The sequence below is a fragment of the Otolemur garnettii genome, unplaced genomic scaffold, assembly GCF_000181295.1.
Source record: "Otolemur garnettii isolate 467f Iridium unplaced genomic scaffold, OtoGar3 scaffold00067, whole genome shotgun sequence".
NCBI classification, from domain to species: domain Eukaryota; kingdom Metazoa; phylum Chordata; class Mammalia; order Primates; family Galagidae; genus Otolemur; species Otolemur garnettii.
In genome coordinates this window covers 6,512,488-6,539,292 of record NW_003852462.1, presented here as the reverse complement: position 1 = coordinate 6,539,292, position 26,805 = coordinate 6,512,488, and the positions used below count along the sequence as shown (strand labels likewise).

General features: G+C 43.4%; 1 protein-coding gene across 1 annotated transcript in view; it reads right to left on the bottom strand.

Annotated features, from left to right (window-relative positions):
* Positions 1-2,867: 2,867 nt before the first annotated feature.
* The window catches only part of SLC25A33 (solute carrier family 25 member 33), a 33,075-nt gene continuing 9,137 nt past the window's right edge, over positions 2,868-26,805 (bottom strand). Inside the window, exons 2-7 of the mRNA XM_003793252.2 lie at positions 22,205-22,384; positions 12,335-12,412; positions 9,768-9,868; positions 7,203-7,269; positions 4,257-4,537; positions 2,868-3,344 (exon numbers count right to left, since the gene is read on the bottom strand). Of these exons, the coding sequence (XP_003793300.1) occupies positions 3,142-3,344; positions 4,257-4,537; positions 7,203-7,269; positions 9,768-9,868; positions 12,335-12,412; positions 22,205-22,384 (910 nt within the window). The 3' untranslated portion in view covers positions 2,868-3,141. The remainder of the gene's footprint in view (positions 3,345-4,256; positions 4,538-7,202; positions 7,270-9,767; positions 9,869-12,334; positions 12,413-22,204; positions 22,385-26,805) is intronic.

Genomic DNA, 26,805 nt, shown 5'->3' with positions numbered 1-26,805 from the left:
GCCCGCCACAACGCCTGGCTATTTTTTGGTTGCAGCCGTCGTTGTTTGGCAGGTCCGGGCTGGGGATTCGAACCCACCACCTTAGGTGTACATGGCTGGCGCCTTAGCCGGTTGAGCTATAGGCGCCGAGCCCCAGTTGCAGTCTTGATGCTTGGACCCGTCATGAGCAGATGGAGGAATAACCTGGCGTAGCTCCCCTCAGACCCCGCAGCACTGTGTGTAAGCCATCATTCCCTCTCCAAGGAAGATCCAGTGCTTGCATGTCCTACTCGAAGGGCTCTCCTCTAACGTGTGTGCCAATTCCTTCACATGCACTATTAGTTGAAGCACACCTTGATTAGTAGCGCCACCTGTGTACTTATAGATCTTAATGCCATTGCCCTGTGGAATGTGTTTGCCACTACACAGTGCTGGGCATGCACTGGGTATGGGGTGAGAATTTTAAAAGGGGTAATGTGAGGCCAGGCTCGGTGGCTGATGCCTGTAATCCCAGCACTTGGGAGGCTGAGGTGGGTGGATTGCCTGAGCTCACAGGTTCAGGACCAGCCTAAGCCAGATTGAGACCCCATCTTTAAAAAATAGCTTTGTAGTGGGTGCCCTGTATTCCCAGCTACTTGAGAAACTGAGGCAAGAGGTTATCACTTGAACCCAAGAATTTGAGGTTGCTATGAGCTAAGATGCCATGGCACCCTACCAAGGGTGACCAAGTGAGACTCTTGTCTCAAAAAAGAAAATAAAAGTGTAAGTAGTCACATGTATGTGCACATATGACTACTTAAAGAAATCCAGGGTGGTGCTTGTGGTATACCTAGTACCTAGGGCACTAGCCTCATATACCAAGGGTGGTGGGTTCAAACCCAGCCCCAGCCAAACTGTAACAAAAAATAGCCAGGTGCCTATAGTCCCAGCTACTCGGGGAGGCTGAGGCAAGAGAATCACCTAAGCCAAGAGCTGGAGGTTGCTGTGAGCTGTGATGCCATGACACTCTACCCAGGGTAACAAAGTGAGACTGTCTCTAAAAAATAAAAAAAAATTAAAAAGAAAATCCAACAAGCCCCTTTACCACTCCTTTTCTGCTTATTTCCTTCTCATTTTTGGTGCTCAAGTTTCTTTTATTTCAAATGTCCTGGTGCAGGAGAAGCCAAGAACTAAATTATACTAGGTCAACATCACAGTTAACCATTTAAGAATCTAACAGTGAAAATGAGGCAATCAAAAAAAATTTGTTTTGAGACAGAGACTCACTGGGCATTGTGGGCAACTGTAGTCCCAGTTGCTAGGGAAGCTGAGGCAGGAGGATCACTTGAACCCAATGTTGCTGGGTTCAAGGTTGAACCTCGAGGTTGCTGGAGCTAGGCTGACTAGCAGGCAACAAAGTTAAGATTCTGTCTCAAAAAACCCCAAAAAAAAACAAAGAAGAAAAAAAAAGGAAGGCCAGGCATAGTGGCTCATGCCTTTAATCCTAGCACTCTGGGAGGCCAGGGTGGGTTGATTGCCTGAGTACATGAATTTGAGACCAGCCTAAGCCAGAGTGAGACCTTATCTCTAAAAAATAGTCAGGCCTTGGGTGGTGCCTGTGGCTTAAAGGAGTAGGGCTGTGGCCCCACATACCAGAGGTAGCAGGTTCAAACCCGGCCCTGGCCAAAAAACCCCCCAGCTGGGCCTTGTGGCAGATAACCCAGCTAATTTGGGAGACAAGAGCATCAAAAGAATCACTTGAACCCAAGAGTTTGAGGTTACCGTGAGCTGTGACACCATAGCACTCTATGGAGGGTGACAAAGTGAGATTCTGTCTTGCTAAGTGTCATCATCAAACATGAGTATTAAAATAAAAATGTGAATATTAAGATGTTACTAAGTGCCACCCCTCAAAGAATTAAAGAGTTTCTGGAATAGAAATCACCTTACTGTCAAGTCATGCGTTTTAGAAGCACTAAAGCTTGACTTAAGCCACTCATTTTGACTTCTAGACAAGTTGTGGAAACAACTATACTAGACAGTGGGAGAATACCAGCGAACCCCCCCATTGAGTATACAAAGGGAAACAAAATTCAACTCAATTTAAATACAACTTGGAAATATCCTCCTTGAGTCTGACTACAATGGGCAGTATTAGAAACAGCCCGTCTGGTCAGATTGAAAAATACCCTTCCTGTTCAACATACTCGACCTTAGTGAAACTAAGGGAAGACGACTGGCTCTACCTGCTGTCTTATTACCTAACCGTCTTTTTGTTCTTTTATTAAGTTGGCTTTAAAAATGAGGTGTTAAAATTCTGATAAATTTTTTTTAAACTTTGACCTTGGGTATTTAAACAATACTAGCACCTCCTGTCAGAATAAAAGCAAACTCTCCCAGGGGTGTGCTCCTTTTCTCTAGGAGACTGAGCAGGATGAAAGGCCTCCCAGGGAACGGCTATTCCTCATCTGTGCTGCTAACACACTTACAGGGCACATGAGCTAAACTTCTGGGAGTAGATCCAGCAGCTAGGCAACTGATAACCAGTTCTTTCAGAACTCTTGCCTTTGGCTTCAATGAAGGAGAAGAGGATAGCTTCAGGGAAACTTTTATAGCGTAACATGTTAGTGTTAGAAAGTTGTACTCATTTTTTTTTCATCTTACCATCCTGAACCTTAGATTATCAATCTGTATGAGGAATTGGAAATGTACAGAAGTCTGTCCTGGTACACACAGTACCACCAAGACGCGCCACTTCTTCCTTGTCCGGCAGTCACAGGTCCCAGTCAGATTAGATGTATTTTGACTTTATCCTTTTTTCTCTGCATTTCTAGGGCACGTTTCACTGAAATACTTCCTCAGCTGCAGTTTACAGTATAGCAGGCATAAAAGAGGACACGAACCAAATGTATACTTAAATTAAATAGCATGATTTAATTTAGTTGTTGCTTAATCCTGAATCCTCTTAAGTTAAAAAAAAAAAAGTTATAATTAACTATTAACGTTAATGAATTTAAACCTTCCAGAAAGCACGAATCCAAAAGGAAATGTCCAACAGGTGAGATGAGCCACACATTTTATGGCCTTCCCTGTTTTGTCTCAAACATTCTAAACATCAATGGAAAAAAAAAATTCTCTAGAGTTTTTCAGTTTTATTCTTCTAGAGGACAATTTTCTGGCCTGTTACTGAGTACGGTCTTCCAACAGGTACACAATTAACTCATAGGTAGACAAGACAATGGCAGTATTTGGGATCTGCCGGATGAGCTGGGCAAAGAGTCCTCTATAAAAGGCGAGGTAGCCTTCTTCCCGGAACACCAGGCGCGCCGTCTGGATGAAGGACTTGTACTTGGTGCCCTCCTCACGGAGCCGTGTCCTTATGACTTCTGCAGGGAGAGAAACACCTACTTTATGCTACACATAAAATGGGGAGAGAATCCAAAGCACACAACTCTACACTGTCCTGAACAACTATGTCCATTTGCCACCTTGGCTCTACTTGGACAGGATAGTTATATTCCTAGAAACACAAAGAAAAATTCTTTTTAGAACATTTTCTAACTCTGGGAGTTGGCCAATTAGGGATATTTACACACAGAAAAGTACAAGATAACTTATAAGGAATTTAAGAAAATAGAGCTTAGTTTGTGTGGGACTTAATTCTCCGGTCTGTCACCGAGACCTTAGGCCCTGCAAGCAACACTAACCTGTCTCCAGAGGCCCCCTGGTGCCGGCTTGGTGCCCCAACACACAGTGGGGACTCAATGCCTGTTACTGACTTGACCAAGTACATTTGTCATAACTGACACAGCAGTAGGCTTCTGAAGACAAAACCTGTTTTTCATAGCACAATAAACTAAGCATTTTTTAAAGTGGGCCTGTGGACGATAACTCTATAATTCTCTAAAAATAAACTTACACAAAGTAGGCTTATTCAGCACCCCACTCAAAGTAGAAGCCAAGTGTTTTTTAAGTTTGGTTCCTACATAATTTTTGAATCAAGGAATTTTAAATAAAATCCAGATTCTTGGCTTCTTTGAAAATATGAGAAGTTCAACAACACAGGGCCTGCATTTCTGCCCAGCAAGTTTTGCCCACGGTGTGCTGGAGGTGAGGGAGGTAGAGTTCCCGCCCCTTACATCACCCACGTCCAGGCAGTGCAAGCCGGTTCCACTCACACTCATTCACCTGTCTGCAGGTGTCTGTTTCAATTTGTGTTGCAGAGCTCTCTAGGCCTACTGACAAATGACAAACCTGCCAGCTGTTTTACTGTTCCAGAAGATAAAGGCAAAACATACCGTGTGGATAAGCGATACAGGAGGCACATCCCTTAGAAATAGCAGCAGCTGCCATGAGTCCAAAAAAATTTGTGGAATTTTTCTCAGTCCCATTTGTAGAAGAGGCTAATGGCTCCTCTTGCAGATACTTCTTTAAACTTTCATAAATAGCAAAACAGATTATAGTTTCTGAAATCCCAGCGTACGAGGCAGTTAATCCTCTGTAGAAGCCACGAATGCCCTCTGTCTGGTAGACGTAGCGAGCGCACTGGAGTGTGTTCATCTGCTTGGAGCCCCTCACTCTGTAGGAGGAAATCAATGAAGGGCTGTTCGAAGACAGGCCGGGGAGCCTGATCACCCAGCAAGTCACAGAAGGCCGTCACTGGGCATACGGACTGTACACTAGTGTGTACAGAGAAGCTAAGACAAAGCCTTAGGTTTCAACACCCCTGCTCCATGATGAAGTATTTATAAAGTGCCTAGGCACAGCCAGTGAGTGAGCGCACAGGTCACAAGTCTCAGAGCCACCCCTCAGGAGGTGCAGACTGGCCCCCCTGGTCTCTACTGCCCTCTCTCCCTCCATTCTGGTGTCTCCTCACAGGCCATTCCCATACCCTAGCTGGGCTGACCTTTCCAACACAACCCCAGGTCCATCACTCCCGTTTCAACCTCTAATGCAGAGCTTCCCACCCTCAGTGCCGTTCTCCCTTTGGGGAGGAGGCGCTGTCCTGTGCATGACAGTGTTCAGTAGCATCCCTGGCCTCTGCACACTCTAGATGCCAGAGGCACCACACCTAAGTTGGGGCAACTAAAAATGTCTCCCAACTTTGCCGAATGTCCCCTGGAGGGTATCCCTGCCCTCAATGTCCCTGAGAACCACTGCTCTAATGGCTTTCTACGGCTTCCCAAACCCAACTCCAAACTCCTTCCCAAGGCCCTGAAAAACTGGCTCCTTGGCAGTTCGTGATCCCCTTGGCCAGTGCACATACTCGCAGTCTTAGAGCTCCCCACAACTAACCACGCTTCCATTCTGCACAGAAACGTGCCCTCTGCCTGAAGCACTGCTCACTGTACCTCCCCCTGGCTGCTCTCAGACTAGGGTGGATGCTGCTGCCCCCAGGGGCCCTCCCAACCTCTGCTCTCCCCACCCAGCCTGGACCACATTAGGTGACCCACCAGGGGACCTCAAGCCCCTTATCCCACCAAACTATACTTTTTGTTTTTTGTAAAGCTATAAGCTTCCAGAAGGCAGGAGCTAGATCTTGTTCTCTGCTGTTGCCTTAGTGACTAGTACAAGCAACAAATATTCATTGTTAAGTGACAAGTATTAACATCTAAACATTCTAAGATGTTCTGAGCGTGATTATTATTAGGTAGACTGAATAGAAAGCATATAAAGGACCCCGGCTGATGGCCTCCTTTATCTGTTGCTAAACAGGAGTGATGATAGAACACTATGTGAACCCTTGAAGTCCTGATTACCAGAGGCTTCCAGGGGAAGCGTGAGCACAACCAAGAAGGGGGAAGGGATTTCTGGTGAGGAACAGCACATTCGGGGAGATGGAAGCATAAGAGTGTGGGATACTTGGGGAAATTTTTAAAGGATGATTGAATGCTAAGCCAAGGAATTAGGAGTCTGTCCTGAGGGTAACTGAGAGTCACTGAGACTCTGAGCAATCTGTTCAAATGGCTAGACCTGAAGGACTTCAGAAGGCTTTCAGGTAGGATGGGTTGGGGGAACCTGGAATCAAAGGCCAAGGCTACTGTGGTATTATGCAGAAAAATGGACTAAGGCAGGCCCTAACTTCTCTTCCTGGGCATTTTTGCTTTCTCATCTCCTTTTTTTAGAAGTTGCTGAGGGTCAGCCAGGACTAGCTGCAAGTTTCTCATGCACACATTTCTAGGTAACACCGTAATGCAGAGGATATAAGATAGAATACAGGCTAGGCAGTTCCTTGAACTAGGGCAAAAAATGGTTCCTTTAGCCCCAATCTCTAACTGAAATCAGCATTCTTTTTTTTTTTTTTTTGCAGTTTTTGGCCAGGGCTGGGTTTGAACCCACCACCTCCGGCATATGGGTCCGGTGCCCTACCCTTTTGAGTGACAGACGCCACCCTGAAATCAGCATTCTTTCAATCATAAATGTAGGTAACAGGCCACAGGAGGATTAATAGCACCTGTGATTTGGCACAAAGAAATATCTTCATATCATATCACATTTGTCACAAATATCACAGGATACTTTATCATTATCTTCTTTGAAATTACAGTAGTTACTGGACTATTGCTAGATCTTATCACTTAATGTGTGGGGGTTTTTTTTTTGAGAGAGAGTCTCATTTTGTCGCCCTTCGTAGACTGCCGTAGCATCACAGCTCACAGCAACCTCCAACTCCTGGGCTTAGGCGATTCTCTTGCCTCAGCTTCCTGAGTAGCTGGGACTACAGGCGGCTGCCACAATGCCCAGCTATTTTTTGTTGCAGTTTGGCCGGGGCCGGGTTCAAACCGACCACCACCGGTATATGGGGCCAGCATACTACCCACTGAGCCACAGGCACCGCTCTACTTAATGTGTTAAAGAAGCATACATATAACTGTCTCACTGGAGAGGGTATTTATATCTGAAGGCCTCAGAGACTAAAATCACCCTTCTAGGGCCTAAAGGCCTTCACTGTTTGGCCCTTAGTAGCAATCTCCTACTCCTGAGGAGCTCAATCTAGAGCATTCCAACTTGGGGTGGCGTCTGAAAAGGAAGACAAGACAACAGACCAGGAACCCGCAGAGAGAACTGCCTCCCCTTGTTATCTCTGTTGGCCCTCAAGCAGTTTCTAGATAGGCTTAGGTTTAGAAAGAACAAGGAAGGGGATGGCTAAGCACTCTGGATATGGCATTCCATAGCTAGAATTAGGAGAAGAAAAATAATATCCAAGAATTCTTATTTTAAGGAAGGAACAATTAACAACTTACTTCCGTTCTAGCTGCATCCGGGTTTTAACCATCCATATAGGATTCATTAAGGAATTTGTGATAAAAGCTGGCAGGAAAAAAAACCCAAAATGTCATTACTGCGCAATCAATGCTTACCAAAGATGTCTGTATCATATGACAAACTTTGAATCAGGATATCAACTGGGACTCAGCTACATTTCTATACTGCAGATGGAAGCTTAAGACTCCTAAAGTGGAATATCTATTGGTATTGTTGGGCCTAAAATAAATCTCTCAATTTTCTAGAGCCCGGTTTAGTCTTTTTGACCTCTAGGTGGTGCTGTTGATATTTCTATTAATGTGGTTTCTAGGGTAAAAATGAAACTATCCTAAGACTCAATCTATCAGCTTCAGACCCACAGTTGTTTTATAAATTGATGATACAATCCAAAAGGTTACCCTATCCCTAACTTGGAATAGAAGGAACGAAACCTCCATTTATCTGAATCTATACTTAGAACTTTTAAAACCTGATCGTTTCAGGAAATTGAAGTGTATCTGCTTCAATTTCTGCAGACTTATCTGCTTAGAGCAGCGGTTCTCAACCTGTGGGTTGCAACCCCTTTGTTCCATTTGTAACAATGCAGCAATTGGAAGGCTGAGAACCACTGGCTTAGAGGAACCAGTTTTTTAGTAAGCCTTCCCCATCTTAGCGCTGCTACTCACATGCCAGGCCAATCAAAAAAAGGGAACACCACGGTATTAGCCTGAGACACTGTGCCTCTCCCCTAATACCTAATGCCCTCCACAGTGCCAAGTAAGCAGCTTAGTACCAGGAAGATTCTAGTTTAAAGAACCTCCTTGAAGTCTGCTTTATTAAGCAGGGTTCTTCTACGTCTGCAGAAGTTACAAACTGATTGATAGTTTTTAGCTTGTGGCCTATTAGGTGAAACTTGACCTGTCTTGGAACTCCTAGTTCCCCCTCACAGCAGCTTGGCATCCCCCCCTCCCTGAGACAGAGTCTCACTCAGTCCCCCGGGGGTTGAATGCCATGGCGTCACAGCTCACAGCAACCTCAGAGTTTTGGGCTCAAGAGATTCTCTTGCCTCCGCCTCCAGAGTAGCTGGGACTATAGGTACCTGCCACCATGCCCAGCTATTTTTTAGAGACGGGGGTCTTGCTCTTGCTCAGGCTGGTCTTGAACTCCTGAGCTCAAGCAATGTGCCCACCTTGGCCTCCCAGAGTGCTAAAATTACAGGCATGAGCCACCTCGCCCAGCCTTGGCATTTTTTTTTTAAATTTTTTTTAGAGATGAGAAGTCTTGGTCTATACTCTAGGCTTAGAGTGCAGTAGCACAATCATAGCTCACTGTACTCTTGAGCTCCCAGGCTCAAGTGATCCTCCCACCTCAGCCTCCTGAGTAGCTGGGACCATAAGTGTGAGCTATCTCACTCAAGCAAATTGTCCACTCCCTCTTAGAGAGGGGTTACTATATTGCTCAGGCTGGTCTCCCAAAGTGCTGGGATTATAGGAGTGAGCTATTGTGCTGGCCAGAGCTCCTTATTTAGTAGAAATGGCTTGCTTCCTCCTGGGAAGTAACTTTAACATTATTTTCCACTCAGGGTCCAGAAATTATCTATAAATTTTCAGATAGGTTGGTACTACTTGTATTTGGAGTAATAAAGGCTTACAAAACTGACATATAGGCTCGACGTCTGTAGCTCAACAACTAGGGTGCTGGCCACTTATACCAGGGCTGGTGGATTTGAACCCAGCGTGGGCCTGCCAAACAACAATGACAACTACAACAAAAAAATAGCTGGGTGTTGTGATGAGTGCCTATAGTCCCAGCTACTTGGGAGGCTGAGGCAAGAGAACTGCTTAAGCCCAAGAGTTTGAGGTTGCTGCAGCTGTGATACCACGGCACTCTACCAAGGGTGACATAGTGAGACTCTATCTAAACAAAACAAAACAAAAACAAATACACACACAAAAAAAACCAAAACAAAAACCTGATATATACACCTTATAAGCTGGTAGGAGGTGGGAATTTTTCATAAAATGCCAATTTAAGTTCCCTAAAATATCTATTTAATACTTCCTGGAGAAAAGTCCTACTATGACTTTTCTGTATTAAGTGGAATGACTTCCTCAAGAGAACAGATGATGATTTGCGAGCTGTCACTGCCCTTACTGAAAATTTCCACTGCCAGCCTTGTGCCCTCACTGGACAAGTGAGTTGTTAGGGACAGATGTGCCAACTGGACACTGTGGGAGTTGCCAAGAAAGCATTATTAGAAAATACTGGGGAAACAGGCACAAAGAACCTACTACTATTCCTGTAAAGAACATAACACCAGAAGTGTGCATAGAACATGTAAATTTTGAGGGAGAATAAAAAGCTTTAGTGGTCAAAGAAAATGAGATCAAGTTACAAAGTGCTTTCAAACAGTCACTCTCTCAGTTCCAACACAAAACTTCAGAAAACCAATTTTAGTTGCTAAGGAAGCCAGGGAGCTAATTTCTAATTCCTGGAAAAACTGTTTGGCAGAAAACAAGCTTTAGCAAAGTGAGAAACTCTCTCCACTCACTAGGGTAACATACCTGCAGAGCCAGCTGAGAAAATATGCACAATATTGCTGTTAGGCACAAAAATGCCGTTAAATTGCTCTTTGGCTTTGGAGTAACATGCAAAGTACACAGCCCTGTTAGAACAAAGAGAACATTATAAAGAAATCCTTATGGCACAATAAAATATATGTGTGTTCCTTGGCAACATATGAAAATCTTAGGAAAATAACAGGGGAAACATGTTGACAGGTAACAAAAAGCTCACCCTCCCCTGTGCTCAAACCACAACCTGCTACAGGTACTCTTAAGAAGCTCTTGCTTGCCCCTACAGAGATTATTTAGCGATAACAGAGGTGTTCAGAACAATGAGGAAAATGAGATTTCAGGGTTACACACATAAAGTCCTTTTACAGTCTTCAGTCTAGATTAATGTTAACCCTTTAAATACCAACATACACTGTAACTTTTAAAAGGTACATTTCTAAAATACTCCATACTTGTTTTGCCTTACACCAAAATGAGAACATCAAATATAATTTGAACTGTTTCTGGATGATTCAGGATCACACAGGAAGAGTCATCATGATGTTTTCACCTCCCGACAGAGTGTGGCTGGCCACCTGCATCCTCCCTGGTCTGTTTATTTCCCGCCTTCTCTCTTCCCTCTTGTTGGGGATAGGGAGTAAGAGCTACTTGGGATTTTCTTGTTGTTGCTGCAGTTTGGCCAGGGCTGGGTTTGACTTACCACCCTTGGTATATGAGGCTGACACCCCACTCACTGAGCCACAGGCCCCACCCGCTACTTGGGATTTTTCCTGCTCTTTCACCAGCAATACCTGGAAAATGCTTCTTTTTTCTGTTGGCCAGTCATAGGATACATTTTTCTTTTTTTTTTTTTTTTGAGACAGAGCCTCAAGCTGTCCCCCTGGGCAGAGTGCCGTGGCATCACAGCTCACAGCAACCTCCAACTCCTGGGCTCAAGCGAGTCTCCTGCCTCCGCCTCCCAAGTAGCTGGGACCACAGGCGCCCGCCACAACGCCCGGCCATTTTTTGGTTGCAGCCGTCATTGTTGTTTGGCGGGTCCGGGCTGGGGATTCGAACCCGCCACCTTAGGTGTACGTGGCTGGCGCCCTAGCCGGTTGAGCCACAGGCGCCGAGCCAGGATACATTTTTCTACTGAGGATCTTAACTATTTATCATTATTGTGTTATAAAATATGTCTTTCCTTTCCCCCAAATCCCAACTGTTCTAAATAGGTGCTGTAATCTACATCAGACTAACAGGGTTGCTATATTAGCATCGCCCACACAGAGACAGGCTCACTTCTCTTTATTTACTACAGACAGGCAACACATTTATCATGTTATTAATGCAAACCCCATATTATCTCCCAGCTAGTACTTTCTATTTTTAAGTAGATTACTATATATGTTATAAAATTCTAAAGGAACAAAAGAACTTAATAACAATCTGTATTTTTGCAACCTCCTCAGTTGATGTGAGTTTAAATTGGAGAGTTGACCTGGAAGGATTCTATAAGCTCTTGGTCTTCACCTTATCTATGATAATTAGATAAAAGCCTGGAATCCCAGCACTCTAGGAGGCTGAGGCAGTTGGCTTGTCTGAATTCAAGAGTCCAAGACCAGCCTGAGCAAGAGCGAGACCCTGTCTCTACTAAGAATAGAGGTGTTGTGGCAGGCTACTCAGGAGGCTGAGACAAGGGGATTGCTTGAGCCCAAGAATTTGAGGTTGTTGTGAGCTATAATGCCACAGCACTCTACCAAGGGCAACAAAGTGAATCTCCATGTCTCAAAAAAGATTTAATTGTCTAAAATTTCTTCAGGTTACACAGAATAATGTAAGTGTCTTACCCCTGCCTCCCTGGAGACCATTTCTAGAAGCAGTTTCTTACCTATTTCCAGAGACAGGCTCTGTCTCACTTTCACTTTTATGTCCACACACAGCTATCTCCCCTTTCTCAGCACTGCCTGAACAGAACTTTCTGTAAAGATCCACTGTTCCTCATCCATGCTCTCAGTATAGTTGAGACTAGCTACATGCAGATACTGAGTACAGAAACGTGGCTAGCGAGACTGCAGGACCCAACCATTAATTTTAATCAATTTAAACAGCTCCATGAGGCCAGTGCCTACCATTCATATCAGACAGTATAGCTCTATATATTCTAATAAGCTCTAAAGAGAATTAAGCGTTTCATCTTCAAGAAAGTAAAGTTAAAAGCCTTTACAATTCCTTCCATTTCTAAGTGCTTGTGAATTACCTGGGGGTCTTGCTATAATGCAAATTCAGACATAAGTCTGGGGAGCGCATTTCTGATAAGCTGCCTGATAATGGAAATGAGGCTGACCACGTGCCACAGTCAAGAGTAGTTCACATTTAAAGTAGATTACAGGTGGTAACAGATTAATTTTCATACTTAAGAATACAATAACTAGAATTTCCTCTTACATACACTAAAAGACATATCCACACTATTTTCTGTATCAGATACATTTAGGCAAATCTGACACAGCATCGTTGGTAAGGAAGGACAGCATTACAGATTGCTGGTGTGAGCAGCTAAAGAGTTCAACACTTACCTTGATGGTGCAACTCCAACCAAATTTGGACCCAAGCCTCTAAAAAGTGACTTTGGTCCCTCCTTCTCTAAGATTGACCTGAGTAAGAAGAAAAGATATGCTTTTAAAATCCCATAGCAAGGCTCATACAAAATGACTAGAGTCAACCTTCACATTAATTCCTTGAGATAATAAAATATTTAAGAGACTCCAGGCTCTTATCTGATTCTATTAACATACAGACTCAGAAGGCTGTAGAACACTTATTAAATTTAGTGAAAAAACATGCTTCAAAAGCGTCGGTTTCACATGTTCAAGAAGTTTTTCCCTTATTCACATAATGGGAAGATGCAGGTACTCAGGGTTTCTGTGGCACACCGGAATCCTATTATGGTAGGATGAGCACTGGTGTCACAGCTCACAGCAACCTTAAACTCTTGGGCTTAAGCGATTCTCTTGCCTCAGCCTCCCGAGTAGCTGGGATTACAGGCGCCCACCACAGCGCCCGCTGTTTTTAGAGAGGGGGTCTTATTCTGGCTCAGGCTGGTCTTGAACTCCTGAGCTCCGGCAATCCACCCACCTCAGCCTCCCAACTGCTGGGATTACAGGCATGAGCCACTGTGCCCGGCCTCATCTTAACCATTTTCAGTACAGTTCAGTGGCATTAAGTACATTCATGCTGCTGTGCAACCATCTCTGCCACTCCCTCCCATCTTCTCAAACTAAATCTTAGCACCACCCATTAAACACTGTGTTCACAGCGCTCTCTCTCCTTGGCCCTGACTCTATCCCTGTCTCCATGAATTCTTATCAGTGGAACCACACGATATTTGTCCTTTTTGTGAGTGGCTTATTTCACTTAGTCTTCATGTTGTGCAAAAGAACTTCCTTCTGCTTCAGAATTTCCTCCTTTTTAAAGGCTGAATACTATTCCATTGAGGTGTACACCACGTTTTATTTATCCATTCCTCTAATGCGTCTCTCAAAGGTCATAGAGCAAATAAAAAAAAAATCCACTTATGCATCAATGGACACTGGGTTGCTTCCGTCTTTTGGTTACTGTGACAAAAGCTGCTATGAACATGGGTATACAAGTATCTGTTTGAGTCCCTGCTTTCAACTCTCTTGGGTATACACCAAGTGAAATTGCTGGAAATGTCTATGAAATGTCTTAATTTTCTGAGGAGCCACCTACAACTGTCCACAGTGGCTACGCCTTCTTGCATTCCTACTAGTAATTTGCGAGGGTTCTAATTTCTTTTTTTTTTTTTTTTGAGACAGAGCCTCAAGCTATCCCCCTGGGTAGAGTGCCATGGCATCACAGCTCACAGCAACCTCCAACTCCTGGGCTCAAGCGAGTCTCCTGCCTCTGCCTCCCAAGTAGCTGGGACTACAGGTGCCCGCCACAACGCCTGGCCACTTTTTGGTTGTAGCCATCATTGTTGTTTGGCGGGCCCGGGCTGGGGATTCGAACCCGCCACCTTAGGTGTATATGGCTGGCGCCTTAGCCGCTTGAGCCACAGGTGCTGAGCCTCTAATTTCTTTATAATCCTCCCAAAATGCTTTTTAGAAAAAATGTATTTCTGGCTAAAAGCAACTCAGAAAATCCTAAAAGGATTGTATAGAACATTCTAAGAGGCATCTTTTTACTGCAACAGAGTGATTCTTCTAGTTAGTTTCAATGGCTCAATTTTCTTGGCATCCAATAGAATTTACACTGTTATATTATGGTCTTCTCTAACTTAATCTCCTTATTGAGGACTGTCCTTTACTTGGCAACTAGCACCTCTAACGTGACAGTATTCTAAGAAAGCTGACCTAGCTAACAAATAACTATATCCTAGTCAAAAATTTATAAAATGATACACTGAAGGTGTAACAAAAAGATATCTTTGACTTTATGAAAAAGATGTTCCTATGAAGCTCAGAGTCAAGTGAATCCTGCCAATTCTATTTCTACCACTTCCACTTTTCTCATGGACAAAGGCTGGAAAGCCAAGTTGAAATTTTTGGTATTAAAGAGGTCAAGTTGATGTTTTAGTCCAAACCATGTCAGATAATGTTAAATTTTGTCTATTCACAACTAATAAAAACTAACAAAGGCCAGCGTGGCTCACACCTGTAACTCTAGCAGTCTGGGAGGCTGAGGCTGGTGGACTGCCTGAGTTCACAGGTTTGAGACCAGCCTGAGCCAGAGTGAGACCTTGTCTCTTTAAAAAAAAAAAAAAAATGCCAGGGTGATGCCTAGGGCTCAGTGGGTAGGGCGCCAGCCAAGGGTGGTGGTGGGCCAAATCGCAACAAAAAATAACCAGACATTGAGGCGGGCGCCTGTAGTCCCAGCCACTTGGAAGGCTGAGGCAGGAGACTCGCTTGAGCCCAGGAGTTGGAGGTTGCTGTGAGCTGTCATGCCACAGCACTCTACCCAGGGCGACAGCTTGAGGCTCTGTCTCACAAAAAAAAAAAAAAAAAAAAGTATATTAATATTAAATTTCTTGGATTGGAAAACCGTACCATGGTTTTAAGAGAGTATCTTTTTCTCAGAAACTAAAGGCTGGAGAATTAAGGGAACAGAGCATACTGAGACAAGTCACCCATTTTCAAATAGCTTAGAAACAGTAAGTATGAAAATAAAGCAAAAATCAAAAAGCAAATATGGCAAAATGTTATAAAACGGTGAATGTAGAAAAAGGTATAAACAAGTTATTTATCCTGGTACCTTTTCTGTAAGCTTGAAATTACTTCAAAACAAAAGTTACGTTAAAAACGCTTGCCATAGGCCATAAAAATACTAAGCTCATGGTAATTGCCAATAAAGACATGAACGAGGTTAGGATAAACTCAATTCTTGGGTTTCTATAAATACAACACTGCAAAATGAAAAGCAAGGAGTTTTAGTGACTATTTACACTGGCCCCAAATAGGTCATTTGGCCCATAATAGAGACCTGAGCATTTATTTTCAAATTAAAAAACTTTACTATCTTTCTCAAATCAGTATTGTTTTTAAAAGGCTGAGTGCTCTGAACAAAAACAACTCTCAAATGACACCTTGAAGTGACCTATCCTTTACAATACAGTACTTAATAAGGATCTTCAAATGCTAAGTATGTTCAAAAATTGTTTAAAGCTTAGATTCTCTTTGCGGTCCCCACTAACATACACTGTGTGGCTGCGGGGAGTCATTTAAACACAATTACGGAACTCTCTGGCTCCAGGAAGCACAAAGCCTCTCATCCATAATGCAGCAGGGAACTCGTGTCCTGAGGTGACTCAGGCCTTTTAAAAACTGAAGAAAGATGGTCTCCATAGTTACGCATATTAACAGTTGGCAGAAAGCCAAATCTGTTACATAATCCAAATTTTTAACCTATCTGGATGTTTACAAACTCTTCTGGAACAGTCGAGTTCCTAATATAAATGGGTACATTTTAGCTTCAAAATAAAGCATGTGCAGATCCAGACTCATTTTCCCACAAATCAAAGTCACAGCCCTCAGCGTCTTGTTTGGGGCATTTTATTATTCTTTTGCTAGTTTTAGATCATGATATGCCTACCACAGACTAAACTAAGACAAATACCTCATCCAAACAGGTAAGTTTTCAAAAGATAGCTCACTAATACGTTACTCTTCCAATTAAAAAGGTACTTGAAAAAAACAAAAATAAGGTGCATCAGCATCTAAAGAATAAGAGCTCTGTTGAAAAAAGTTAAGTCTCATTCACAAGAACTACTGTAAATAAAGAATAACAAAAAAGAAAAAAAACAATTAGACTGAAAAAAATAGATAACCTAAAAAAACAGATAAACTATTACTGTGGCAAATTTAGTAGTGAGAACCCGATCTGCTAACACCTCGACTTTTTTCCTTTTTTCAAGTAACTATAAGCAAAAAATAAAAATCATCATTTCTCAGGTTTGGCACCTGTAGCTTAAGCAACTAAGGTGCCAGCCACATAAACCAGAGCTGGCGGGTTCAAATCCAGCCCAGGCCTGTCAAACAACGACAACTACAACCAAAAATAGCCAGGCATTGTGGCAGGTGCCTGTAGTCCCAGCTATTTGGGAGGCGGAGACAAGAGAATCGCTTGAGCCCGCGAGTTGGAGGTTGCCATGAACAGTGATACCATAGTACTCTACCCAGTGTGACAGCTTGAGGCTCTGTCTCAAAAAAAAAAAAAATCATTTCTCCAATGGAGAATATTTTTTCTTTCGTTGGTTAAATTGAGACACCAGCAAACGATGATTTACGTTTTGAAAAATGAACTTCCTATAAACAAATTTGGTTGTGTGGGTGCGAGATGTTGTTTTATAAATCTTTTAAAGTAGGACTCTTTGGAAGAGTAAGGCTAATAATAAACAGTTTAAAAAGAATGCATGTGTTATTTATATAGGTTTTTGATAGAAATCAAGATGGGACTTGTGGTATAGAGAAAGGCGTACACCTTAGTCCTGTCTTATCACCCACTAGACAAACCATGGTCTGCCCTTACCTTAGGAATGGTTAAGGAAGACATGAAAAGCTAACAGTAGTGCAGGTGAGAGTGGAGGGTGGCAGAAAAGAAATCATCCTCAGTTACATCACCCAAAATACGATACTTTGGTATGTTGCTTTTACGAAAGTACTGAGTTACAGACTGCCTTTAGAACTCATTAACAGGAAAAGATAATACTTTCCCCTGAAGAGTGAGTGTGCTTTCTTCGGAAGAAAATGATGTAATATGGGGCGGTGCCTGTAGGTGGGTAGGGCACTGACCACATACACCAGGGCTGGCAGATTCAAACCTGACCCAGGCCTGCTAAAACAACAATGACCAGAAAAAAATAGCCCAGCGTTGTGGCGGGCGCCTGTAGTCTCAGCTATTTTGGGAGGCTGAGGCAAGAGAATGGCTTGAGCCCAAGAGTCTGAGGTTGCTGTGAGCTGTGACGCCACACCACTCTACCCAGGGTGACAGCTTGAGACTCCGTCTCAAAAAAACAAAAATATTCCCCTTTTGCCTTGGTCACCAAGAAACTCAGTTAAAAATCTTATCTTTAAAAAGCACAGAAAGGCTGGGTCATGGTGGCTCATGCCTGTAATCCTAACACTCTGGGAGGCTTAATGAGGGTGGATTGTTTGAGCTCAGGAGTTCAAGACTAGCCTGAGATCAAGAGGCCTCATCTCTACTTAAAATAGAAAAATTGGCCAGGTGTGGTGGCTGGTGCCTGTAGTCCCAGCTGCTTGGGAGGCTAAGGCAAGAGGATCACATGAACCCAAGAGTTGGAGGTTGCTGTGAGCTATGATGCCACAGTACTTTATTCAAGATGACAGACTGTCTCAAAATAAACAAATAAAATAAAATAAATACATATAAATAAAAAGCACAAAAAGTATATAGCATAATGACAGCAGCTAATATTATTTACATGATGTAGGGACAGGAGGTCGTTAAGTCCTTTTACAGGCAAAGGGTACTGACGTACCAAAATTCCTTCATTCAATTTATAGTGAGTGCTTACTGTGTGACAGGCAACATTCTAGGTGCTTGAGACTTGTTCACTAATTAAAGCAAACCAAAATCACGACCTCCAAGCAATTTCCATGAGGGAGGAGAGAGAAAAGAAAAAATACAAATAAGTAAACTACACTGTATTTTGGATGGAAATAAGTACTGTGCTGTGCATAAAAATAAGGCAGGAAAGAAGGATGGGGTGTGGGGGGAGGTTCAGTTTTAAATAGCATGGTCACTGCAAGGCCTTCCTGTGAAGGTGACAACTGGGAACTTGCCATGCAGATAATGTCTACGACAAAGACTCTGCACTGGGGAATGTCCCTGCCTCTTAAAGGAACAACAAGGAGGCATGTATAAAGCCGCAGAGATGAGGGGGAGGAGGAGATGAAGTCAGAGAAATGATGGGAGGACTGACAATTGTTAGAGCCTGCTAGGTCACAGGGACAGATGTCGCTCTCACCCAGAGGGAGGTAGTAGCCACGGAGGGATCCCACCACAGGGCTCTCTGGCTGCTCTGTTGAGAGCACTGGGGATGAACACAGCTGCTCTCCACTGGGGATGGACACAGCAAGGCCCCAGGCCAGAGGAGCCAGGAAGCTAACACACTGATGCAGCCAACACAGAGCTTCCAGCAGGATTGCAGTGGAGAAGTAGTGACAGGGGGTCAGGCTGTATACTTATTTTGATGATAGAGGTAACAGGATTTGCTGGGGGTTGAGAAAAATAAGACCCAAGAATGACTGATGCTTAGGATCTGTAGAGCTGGAAGGACAGAGTAGCCTTGCACAGAGATAGGAAGTCTCTGGGGACAGCAGGTTTTAGGAAATTCAGTTTTGTGCTTGTTACGCTTTGGATGGTCAGTAAACACCCAAGCTGCCAAACAGGATGCAGCACCCGAGGCTCAGAGGAGAGGCGCTGCCAGCTCACAGACAGTATCTACAGCCCAGAGACGAAGTGTACTCCTGAGGGAGGGGGCCCAGATGGAGGAGTGGGCCACAGTCTGAGCCCTGGGACCCTCCAATGGAAGAGGGTTCTAAGGCTGGGCACAGCAAAGGAAACTGCACAGGAAACTGAAGCAGGAGGACGTGGTCCTAGCAGTCTCTGAGCTGGGAACCACGCTGCCTCCACGTGAGAGCAGCAGAGGCTCAGCCCCTTTTCTGAGGCTTATTCGAGGTTATTTCTTCCTTCATTCCTAGCAACTTCAAATCTTTCTTAGAAATAAGGTGGATATACACTGAATATGACTTTGGGCATGTCATTTAACCCTGAATCTGTATGTTCTCTACTATAAAATAAAAGGTTATCATGCCTGAGTGCTAATCTTATAAGATTGTTGTGAAAAATCAGTAACAATGCTACATAAAAGCAGTCTTTTTTATGTTTAGAAGCTATTACATATCAGCTAAGGTGTGTCAGAGAATCTCAAAATACACGTATCAAGCCAAGGATATAAAGTTTAAGTATGTGGCGGTGCCTATGGCTCAACAGGGTAGGGACTGGCCCTCTATGCTGGAGGTGGCGGGTTCAAACCTAGCCCCGGCCAAAAACTGGACCAAAAAAAAAAAAAAGTTTAAGAGCTCTTGGATGAAAAATGCCACCTTACAAATGCTTTTCTAACAAATTCTGATCATAATAAATTTTACTTAATTTCAGATTTCCAATTCTATATGTTGATGTGATTTAAAACACATTCACATGTAAGAGAGGTCTCAGAATTTTGTAGCTGTGGCTGTATTAACCAATGGATGCTGTGGGTCCATAGTGACAATGGTTTGTCTTTTATGTGGTATGGATGTTGTTGTTTCTGCATTTTAAAAGATGGAGTAGATTCTCAACTTTGGTTTACATTTTAATAATAATTGCCCTAATTGGGGGGGAGGTATATAAACACACATATACAGAGGGAGTTAAGAACATAAGCCACTGGAGATGTTGCACATAGAGCTTGACTATGGCTAATCTGAAAACCTGGAAACTGAAGTGCTCTGAAACTGGAAGCTGAGGGCTGACATGATGCGCTCATTTGGACTTCTGGGGTTGGATGCTTAACTGTATATGTGAAGCAAATATTCCACAATCTGAAATCCAGAACACTTCTGGGCGTAAGCACTTTGGGTAGGGAGATACTCAACCAGTACATCCTATAAAATCTAAAACAGGGAGACAGGCCCATTTACCTTGCAGGCTTGGCCCTGGAGATACCCACAAGTTCTAGATAACAGCTTCCCGGTTACAGTCAATCCAGATTCACTAGTCACGTGTTATTTGGCAAGCATGTAAGAGGAAGTTCATTTTCAATGTTAGTGAAGTGGACAAATTATTTGTCTCAGTTTCATCATGTCCAAAGCACTGCATGTTCCTTGGAGGAAGGGTGCCACCTGAACACTGCTGCTGCCCACACGTGTGAAAGGCAGAGCAGGAAGGGGGTGTTTTCACTGCCACATCCTTGAGGACTGTGGGCTTAGGTCTGTCCTGAGAGTAAAGTCCTCCTCCACATCTCTGTGCTTCTATCCTTCCTGGGCCTGTCCCTACCCTTTCTGCCTTTCATGATTCCACTCCCCCCCTCAGTGTTGAGCTTAAGATTCTCTTGGAGCCCTGGATGTTGACTTGGCCTTTCCCCAACTGGGTTTCTGATTCTCCCTCCTGGGACCTTGCCCTCAGCAGCGGTCTTGCTGTTTTGTTCTGCTCAGTAAGCTCAGAGGCGCCTACATACATACTTGTCGTGGCTACCTGAGTGTCTCACAGGCAGGTTTTACAACCAAAACATACTTAAAAATAAATTAAGCAATTTCCAATTCATCGTACCTTTCCTAAATCATGACTAAAAGTGCTAAGCACTATGGGTGCTAAGACAAAGCATTTCCACTTTACTGCTTCTTTTTCTAATGTTTCCCAACTAAACCTCTATAGTAATAAATAGCCACGTCTTCTTGAAGACTCTTTACCAAAGTTGAGTTTCAGAGATCTGAACATCATGTTCAGTTAAATTCAATTATTATTTGAGTATCTTTTTATTTATTTGTTTTGTTTTGTTTTGTTTGTTTTTGAGACAGAGCCTCAAGCTGTCCCCCTGGGTAGAGTGCTGTGGCATCACAGCTCACAGCAACCTCCAACTCCTGGGCTCAAGCGAGTCTCCTGCCTCTGCCTCCCAAGTAGCTGAGACCACAGGTGCCTGCCACAATGCCCGGCTATTTTTTGGTTGCAGCCATCATTGTTGTTTGGCAGGCCCAGACTGGATTTGAACTCGTCACCTTAGGTGTATGTGGCTGGCGCCTTAGCCACTTGAGCCACAGGCGCCGAGCCTGAGTATCTTTTTAAAAGTAGAAGACCTAAGCTAAAAATCAGCTGCTGTCAAGTGTTCTTTTGAATTTCTGATTTTGCTTTAAGCATGGAGACCAATAAGCCAAAAATCAACTCATAAATAATTTAGCTGCTTTGTAAGCAAATAAAATATTCTTCCTGGAATAAAAATTTAAAAATGGGCTGGATAGGCCAGGCACGGTAGCTCACGTCTGTAATCTAGCACTCTGGGAGGCTGAGGTAGGTAGATTATGTGAGCTCACAGGTTTAAGACCAGCCTGAGCCAGAGCGAGACCTCGTCTCTATATAGCCGGGCGTTGTGGCAGGCACCTGTAGTCCCAGCTACTTTGGAGGCTGAGGTAAGACAATCACTGGAGCCCAAGAGTTTGAGGTTGCTGTGAGCTATGACTCCAGAGCACCCTACTGAGGGCAACAAAATGAGGCTCTGTCTCAAAAAACAAATTAAAAAATGGGCAGGTAGCCTAGGCATAAAACAAAAATTTTAAATACAGTAGCACCCCCATAGTTGACCACCTCAAGTTGACCTAATTTTCATAGACTGGACATGCACCACATGTACGTATCAATACAGCAGACCTAGTTCCTTATGTTGACACCTCAATATGTCTACCAGTTTGTTACAGTCCCCTGGGTGGTCAGCTTACACAGATTCTACTGTATTTTGTAACTTTTCTGTAAGTTTGAATTTTTTTCCAAACAAAAAGTAAAAAACAAAAACATTTTCTTTCCATGTTACTTCCTCTCAAAATATTTACAACCCTCTCTTGTGCAATTTTTAAAACTTTACTCTACCATCTCTGATCTTGTAAACCCTCAAAAGATTTGAGAAAGAATGACAATTTGATGCAACACATTTACACAGGAGTTTTCAGTTTGCACTGTGCCTGGATGATGGTCACATGCACACAGGGAGCCCTGCTGTCAGGGGAGCAAGGTCGGAGGTTCAAAGGTACAGGTAAAGAAATCCTTAAGTTTGGACCACGACCCTGCAAACAGAACATCCTGGCTGATAAGCTTGATGGACATTCCGTTTGGATAGTAGGGGCAGAGGGCACAGAGGACGGGATGGGGACTGAACTTACTTCAGAACTTGAAAGAGTCCAGGTGTCACAGATGTTGGTCTCACCATTCCAGCTCCACTAATGGTCCCCAGATGAACCTGAGGATAGTAGACTGTGCGGAGAGCTAATCTCGAAGATTGCAACCTTGTCTTAATGACTTCTAGTGGACATGTGAAAATAGCACCAACTGTGCCCCCACACCTGTGAGAAAGGAAATCACAGTGGAATCAGAAAGCTGCCATTTTCTGCAAGTGAAGTTTAACTTTTCTTGTTTTAAAATTAGAACACAAAGGAGGTTAAAAAAAATTAGTTGTGATCCCAGAGCTAACGAGGTAACTATTATTATCACATCAGCACGTCCTTTGAGGCTTCACATCACCAGCTTTTTGTAATAACTTCACCCCTCCCCTCTGGACATCGTGAGTGCTCTGCTATGTCAATACACATACCTACATCGTCATCTGTAACAGTTTTATACCATCTCTCTGTATCACTGGATAATATTTGAACCAATTTCCTACTGTTGGAGAGTCATGTTTATATTCTAGAAACCACATTTTGGCACACTCAAACTAGTTATTCAGGTAATGCTACTATTTTAAAAATCAAGGTTTATTACACAACACAGACTTTTATTAAAACTTGATTAATTTGAACTCCATTGCAAATTAGGCTAAAGCTTACTTTCAGCAATGAAGTCCTTGTGTTTCCTTCACTCCCAATTAATCAATTCATTCTCTGTGTTTTCATCAGTCCCCCTGTCTCTCTGGATCAGGCTTCCCCTAAGAGTGCTTCCCATTATGACGTGTTCGGATTGAGATACATGTACTTATTTGAATTATTAAATATTTTTCTTCAAGACAACACATTTATTTATATTTATCCTTTGATGGGTGGGCTAGTTATAACTAATGATGTTGTGGACGAAGAGCTATCTGCATCTTCACCCATACCGATCAGAGACGGGGGCCTCGCTCTGGAATACACTGCTGTACAATTGGGGTCCCTTGAAATCAGGACCTGGGGCCTCACTTATCTTGACACCCCTGTCACAAGAACTCAGCAAGGAAAATGTCTTTTAAGGCATCTAAATATTTGAAGAAAGCACCTCTCACTAGCCTGGAGCTCCTTGGAGATAAGCTGTGATTTCATTCTTTCTTGCACTTAGCAAGAGTGTGGCACCTGGCATGCAACAGGTGGGTCAATAAAATTGATGTAACATCAGCATCCCTGACTGGGAAGAGTAACAGCAGGAAACAAAGACAGGATGTGGCACCCACAGAACGTTTATGTCAACTTCCCTACTCCACCAGATTTCGTGCTGGAAATCCGGAAGCAAATCCAGCACCAAACACAAACCCTGAAGTAATGAACGAAGTAGAACGCCCAGGCAGGGTTTGAAAATCAGGAGCTTGTGAGTTCCACAGAGCAAGTAACATCTGATAACAGAGCTGGAGGTTGTTTAAACAGCAGCACTAATGCCCCTGACAGAATGGTTACTTTATGATGAGCATTTAAGCCCACAACAATCCTGTGAGGTCAGAACTATAGTATTAACAAGCCTGAGGAAGCTAAATGTCTGAAAGAGGCAGAAATGTACAGACGATGAGGGTGGGGTGAGAGGAGAGGAAATTGACCACTTTTGGCTTGATAAATTTGCTTTAAAATCATGATACTATATCCCAGTGTTTTTTTAATTGTTGGACAAAGCCCATCAATCACAAAAGCAATTTAAGGCATTAGAATCAAAACTGGAAGAGGGGAAGGAATGGGTGAATCCTTACTTTATACATGGCAATTCTGAGTCTCCATGCGGTTATACGATTTTCTCCAAGTCTCAAAGCAACTAAGTGTCTGAACCAAAACCCAATTCAGACCTCTTATCTCCAAAGCCTGTATTCTTTCCACTATCCTAGAATATTTAGGTATGCTCTTTTAGAGTATTATGGAAAGATAGCTATTGCATGTAGTTCAGTGTGTGTGTATTTTAAGTGATGGGGTCTTACTCTACAACCCAGGTTCAAGTGCAATGACATGACTGTAGTTCACTGCAGCCTTGAACTCCTAGGCTCAAGTGATCCTCCGACCTCGGTCTCCTAAAGTGCTATGATTATAGGTGTGAGCCACTGTACCTGCTTTGCATATAGCTTTGTTAGCTAATTTAGACTATTTACACTAAAGAATAGAAAACTGTTTTGTTTTGTTTTGTTTTTGAGGCAGAGCCTCAAGCTGTCCCCCTGGGTAGAGTGCTGTGGCATCACAGCTCACAGCAACCTCCAACTCCTGGGCTCAAGCGAGTCTCCTGCCTCAGCTTCCCAAGTAGCCGGGACCACAGGCACCCGCCACAGAGCCCGGCTATTTTTCAGTTGCAGCCATCACTGTTGTTTGGCAGGGCCAGGCTGGATTCCTACCTTAGGTGTATGTGGCTGGCGCCTTAGCCACTTGAGCCACAGGCGCTGCCGAAAACTGTTGATTAGACAATTAAGTATTTAAAAACCTAATACCTTGAGGGCACTCGTAGCTTAGTGGGTAGGGTGACAGCCACATACACCCACGTGGGTTTAAACCTAGCCCAGGCCAGCTAAAACAACGACAACTACAACAAAAAAACAGCTGGGTGTTGTGGTGGCACCTGTGGTCCTTAGCTACTTGGAACGCTGAGGCAAGAGAATTGATCACTTAAGCCCAAAAGTTGGAGGTTGCTGTAAGCTGTGATGCCACAACATTCTGCCCCAGGGCGACAGCTTGAGACTCTGTCTCAAAAAAAACCCCCAACACCTAATACCTTTGTTTTTTATTAATCAAAACAAGAAAAAACAAGACTGGGTGCAGTGGCTCAGGCCTATAATCCTAGCACTCTGGGAAACCCACGTGGGTGGATTATCTTGAGCTCACAGGTTGAGACCAACCTGAGCCATAGCAAGACACTGCCTCCAAAAATAACCAGGCATTGTGGTGAGCGGCCTATAGTCCCAGCTATTTGGAGGCTGAGACAAGAGGATCACTTGACACAAGAGTCTGAAGTTGCTGTGAGCTATGACGCCAAAGCACTCTACTGAAAGTGACAAAGTGAGACGCTGTCTCAGAAAAAAAAAAAAGAAAAGAAAAAACTGAGGCCAGACGTGGTAGCTCATGCCTATAATCCCAGCACGTGGGGAGGCAGAGGAGAGAGAATCTCTTAAGCCCAGGAATTCAAGTCTGCAGTGAGCTACGATCATGTAACTATACTCCAGCCTGGGCAATAGAGAAAATTCTGTCTCTCTCTCTTTTTTTTTTTTTTTTTGAGACAGAGTCTCAATTTGTCATCCTTGGTAGAGTGTGGTGGTGTCATAGCTCAGAGCAACCTCAAACTCTTAGGTTCAAGAGATCCTCCAGCCTCAGTAGCTGGGACTATAGGCACCCTCCACAACATCCTGTTATTTTTACAGATGGGATCTTGCACTAGCTCAGGCTCCTGAGCTCAGGCAAGCCGCCCGCCTCACCCTTTCAGAGTGCTAGGATTATAGTCATGATCCACTGCACCCAGCCTGAGCTCTGTCTCTAAAAAACAAAACAAAACGGTGAACCCAATTTAATATTAGTCTGTATAATTTGCTCTTAAGTATTAGAATATATCTTTAAAAAATGGATATAATGGAGTATATAATGAGGAATTTAGAAGTAAGTTTAAGAAAATTCATTCTAAGCTATGTCTAGTCACACAAAATAAATTCCTCTTATCTATTATAACAATAACCACATATAAAAAGTCTAACATTTTGGCCTGGTGCCCGTAGCACAGTGGTTATGGTGCCAGCCACATGCACCGAGGCTGGTGGGTTTGAACCTGGCCCGGGGCAGCTAAACAACAATGACAACTGCAACAAGAAAAATAGCCGGGCATTGTGGCAGGAGCCTATAGTTCCAGCTACTTGGGAGGCTGAGGCAAGAGAATCGCTTAAGCCCAAGAGTTTGAGGTTGCTGTGATGCCACAACACTCTATTGAGGGCAACATAATGAGACTCCTTCTACAAAAATAAAATAAAACAAAATAAAATAAATTAAAAGTCTAACATTTTAAAATACTGGAAAACTTACCTACTGTAGAATAAGAGAAAGACCGATCTCAAATATATTTATGTTCAAACTGCATAACTCCAGGTCACAGAAAAAATACCTTTTGGTTAAATTCTTTCCTCAGAAGTCAATAAGTTCAAATACCACTACTTTGTCCCTAAGTCAGCTACACTCCTTACCTTGGCCAAATGTCATCCAAATCTATGCCCTGATCAAAGAATTACCGACAGAAAGGTTATGTTTGTTCAGCAAAGCAAATTCCCTACTGACAGCCAGTCAGTGACCCCTGTGAGGGCGGCAGGCCACACTCAATACCATTGTTACTTTTTTTATAAATTGTACACCGTGACCATGGCAGGAGAGGGTGGTGGTGACAAAAATACCTTGTATACAAGGTAGGGACCACGCCAGCCATATAGTGACACAGCAGACAATGAAAAAATGGGAAAGGCTTGGTACCAGCAGCACAGTGGTTACGGTGCCAGCCACAAACACCAAGGGTGTTGGGTTCGAGCCCAGCCGGGACCAGCTGAACAACAATGACAACTGCAACAAAACAACAACAA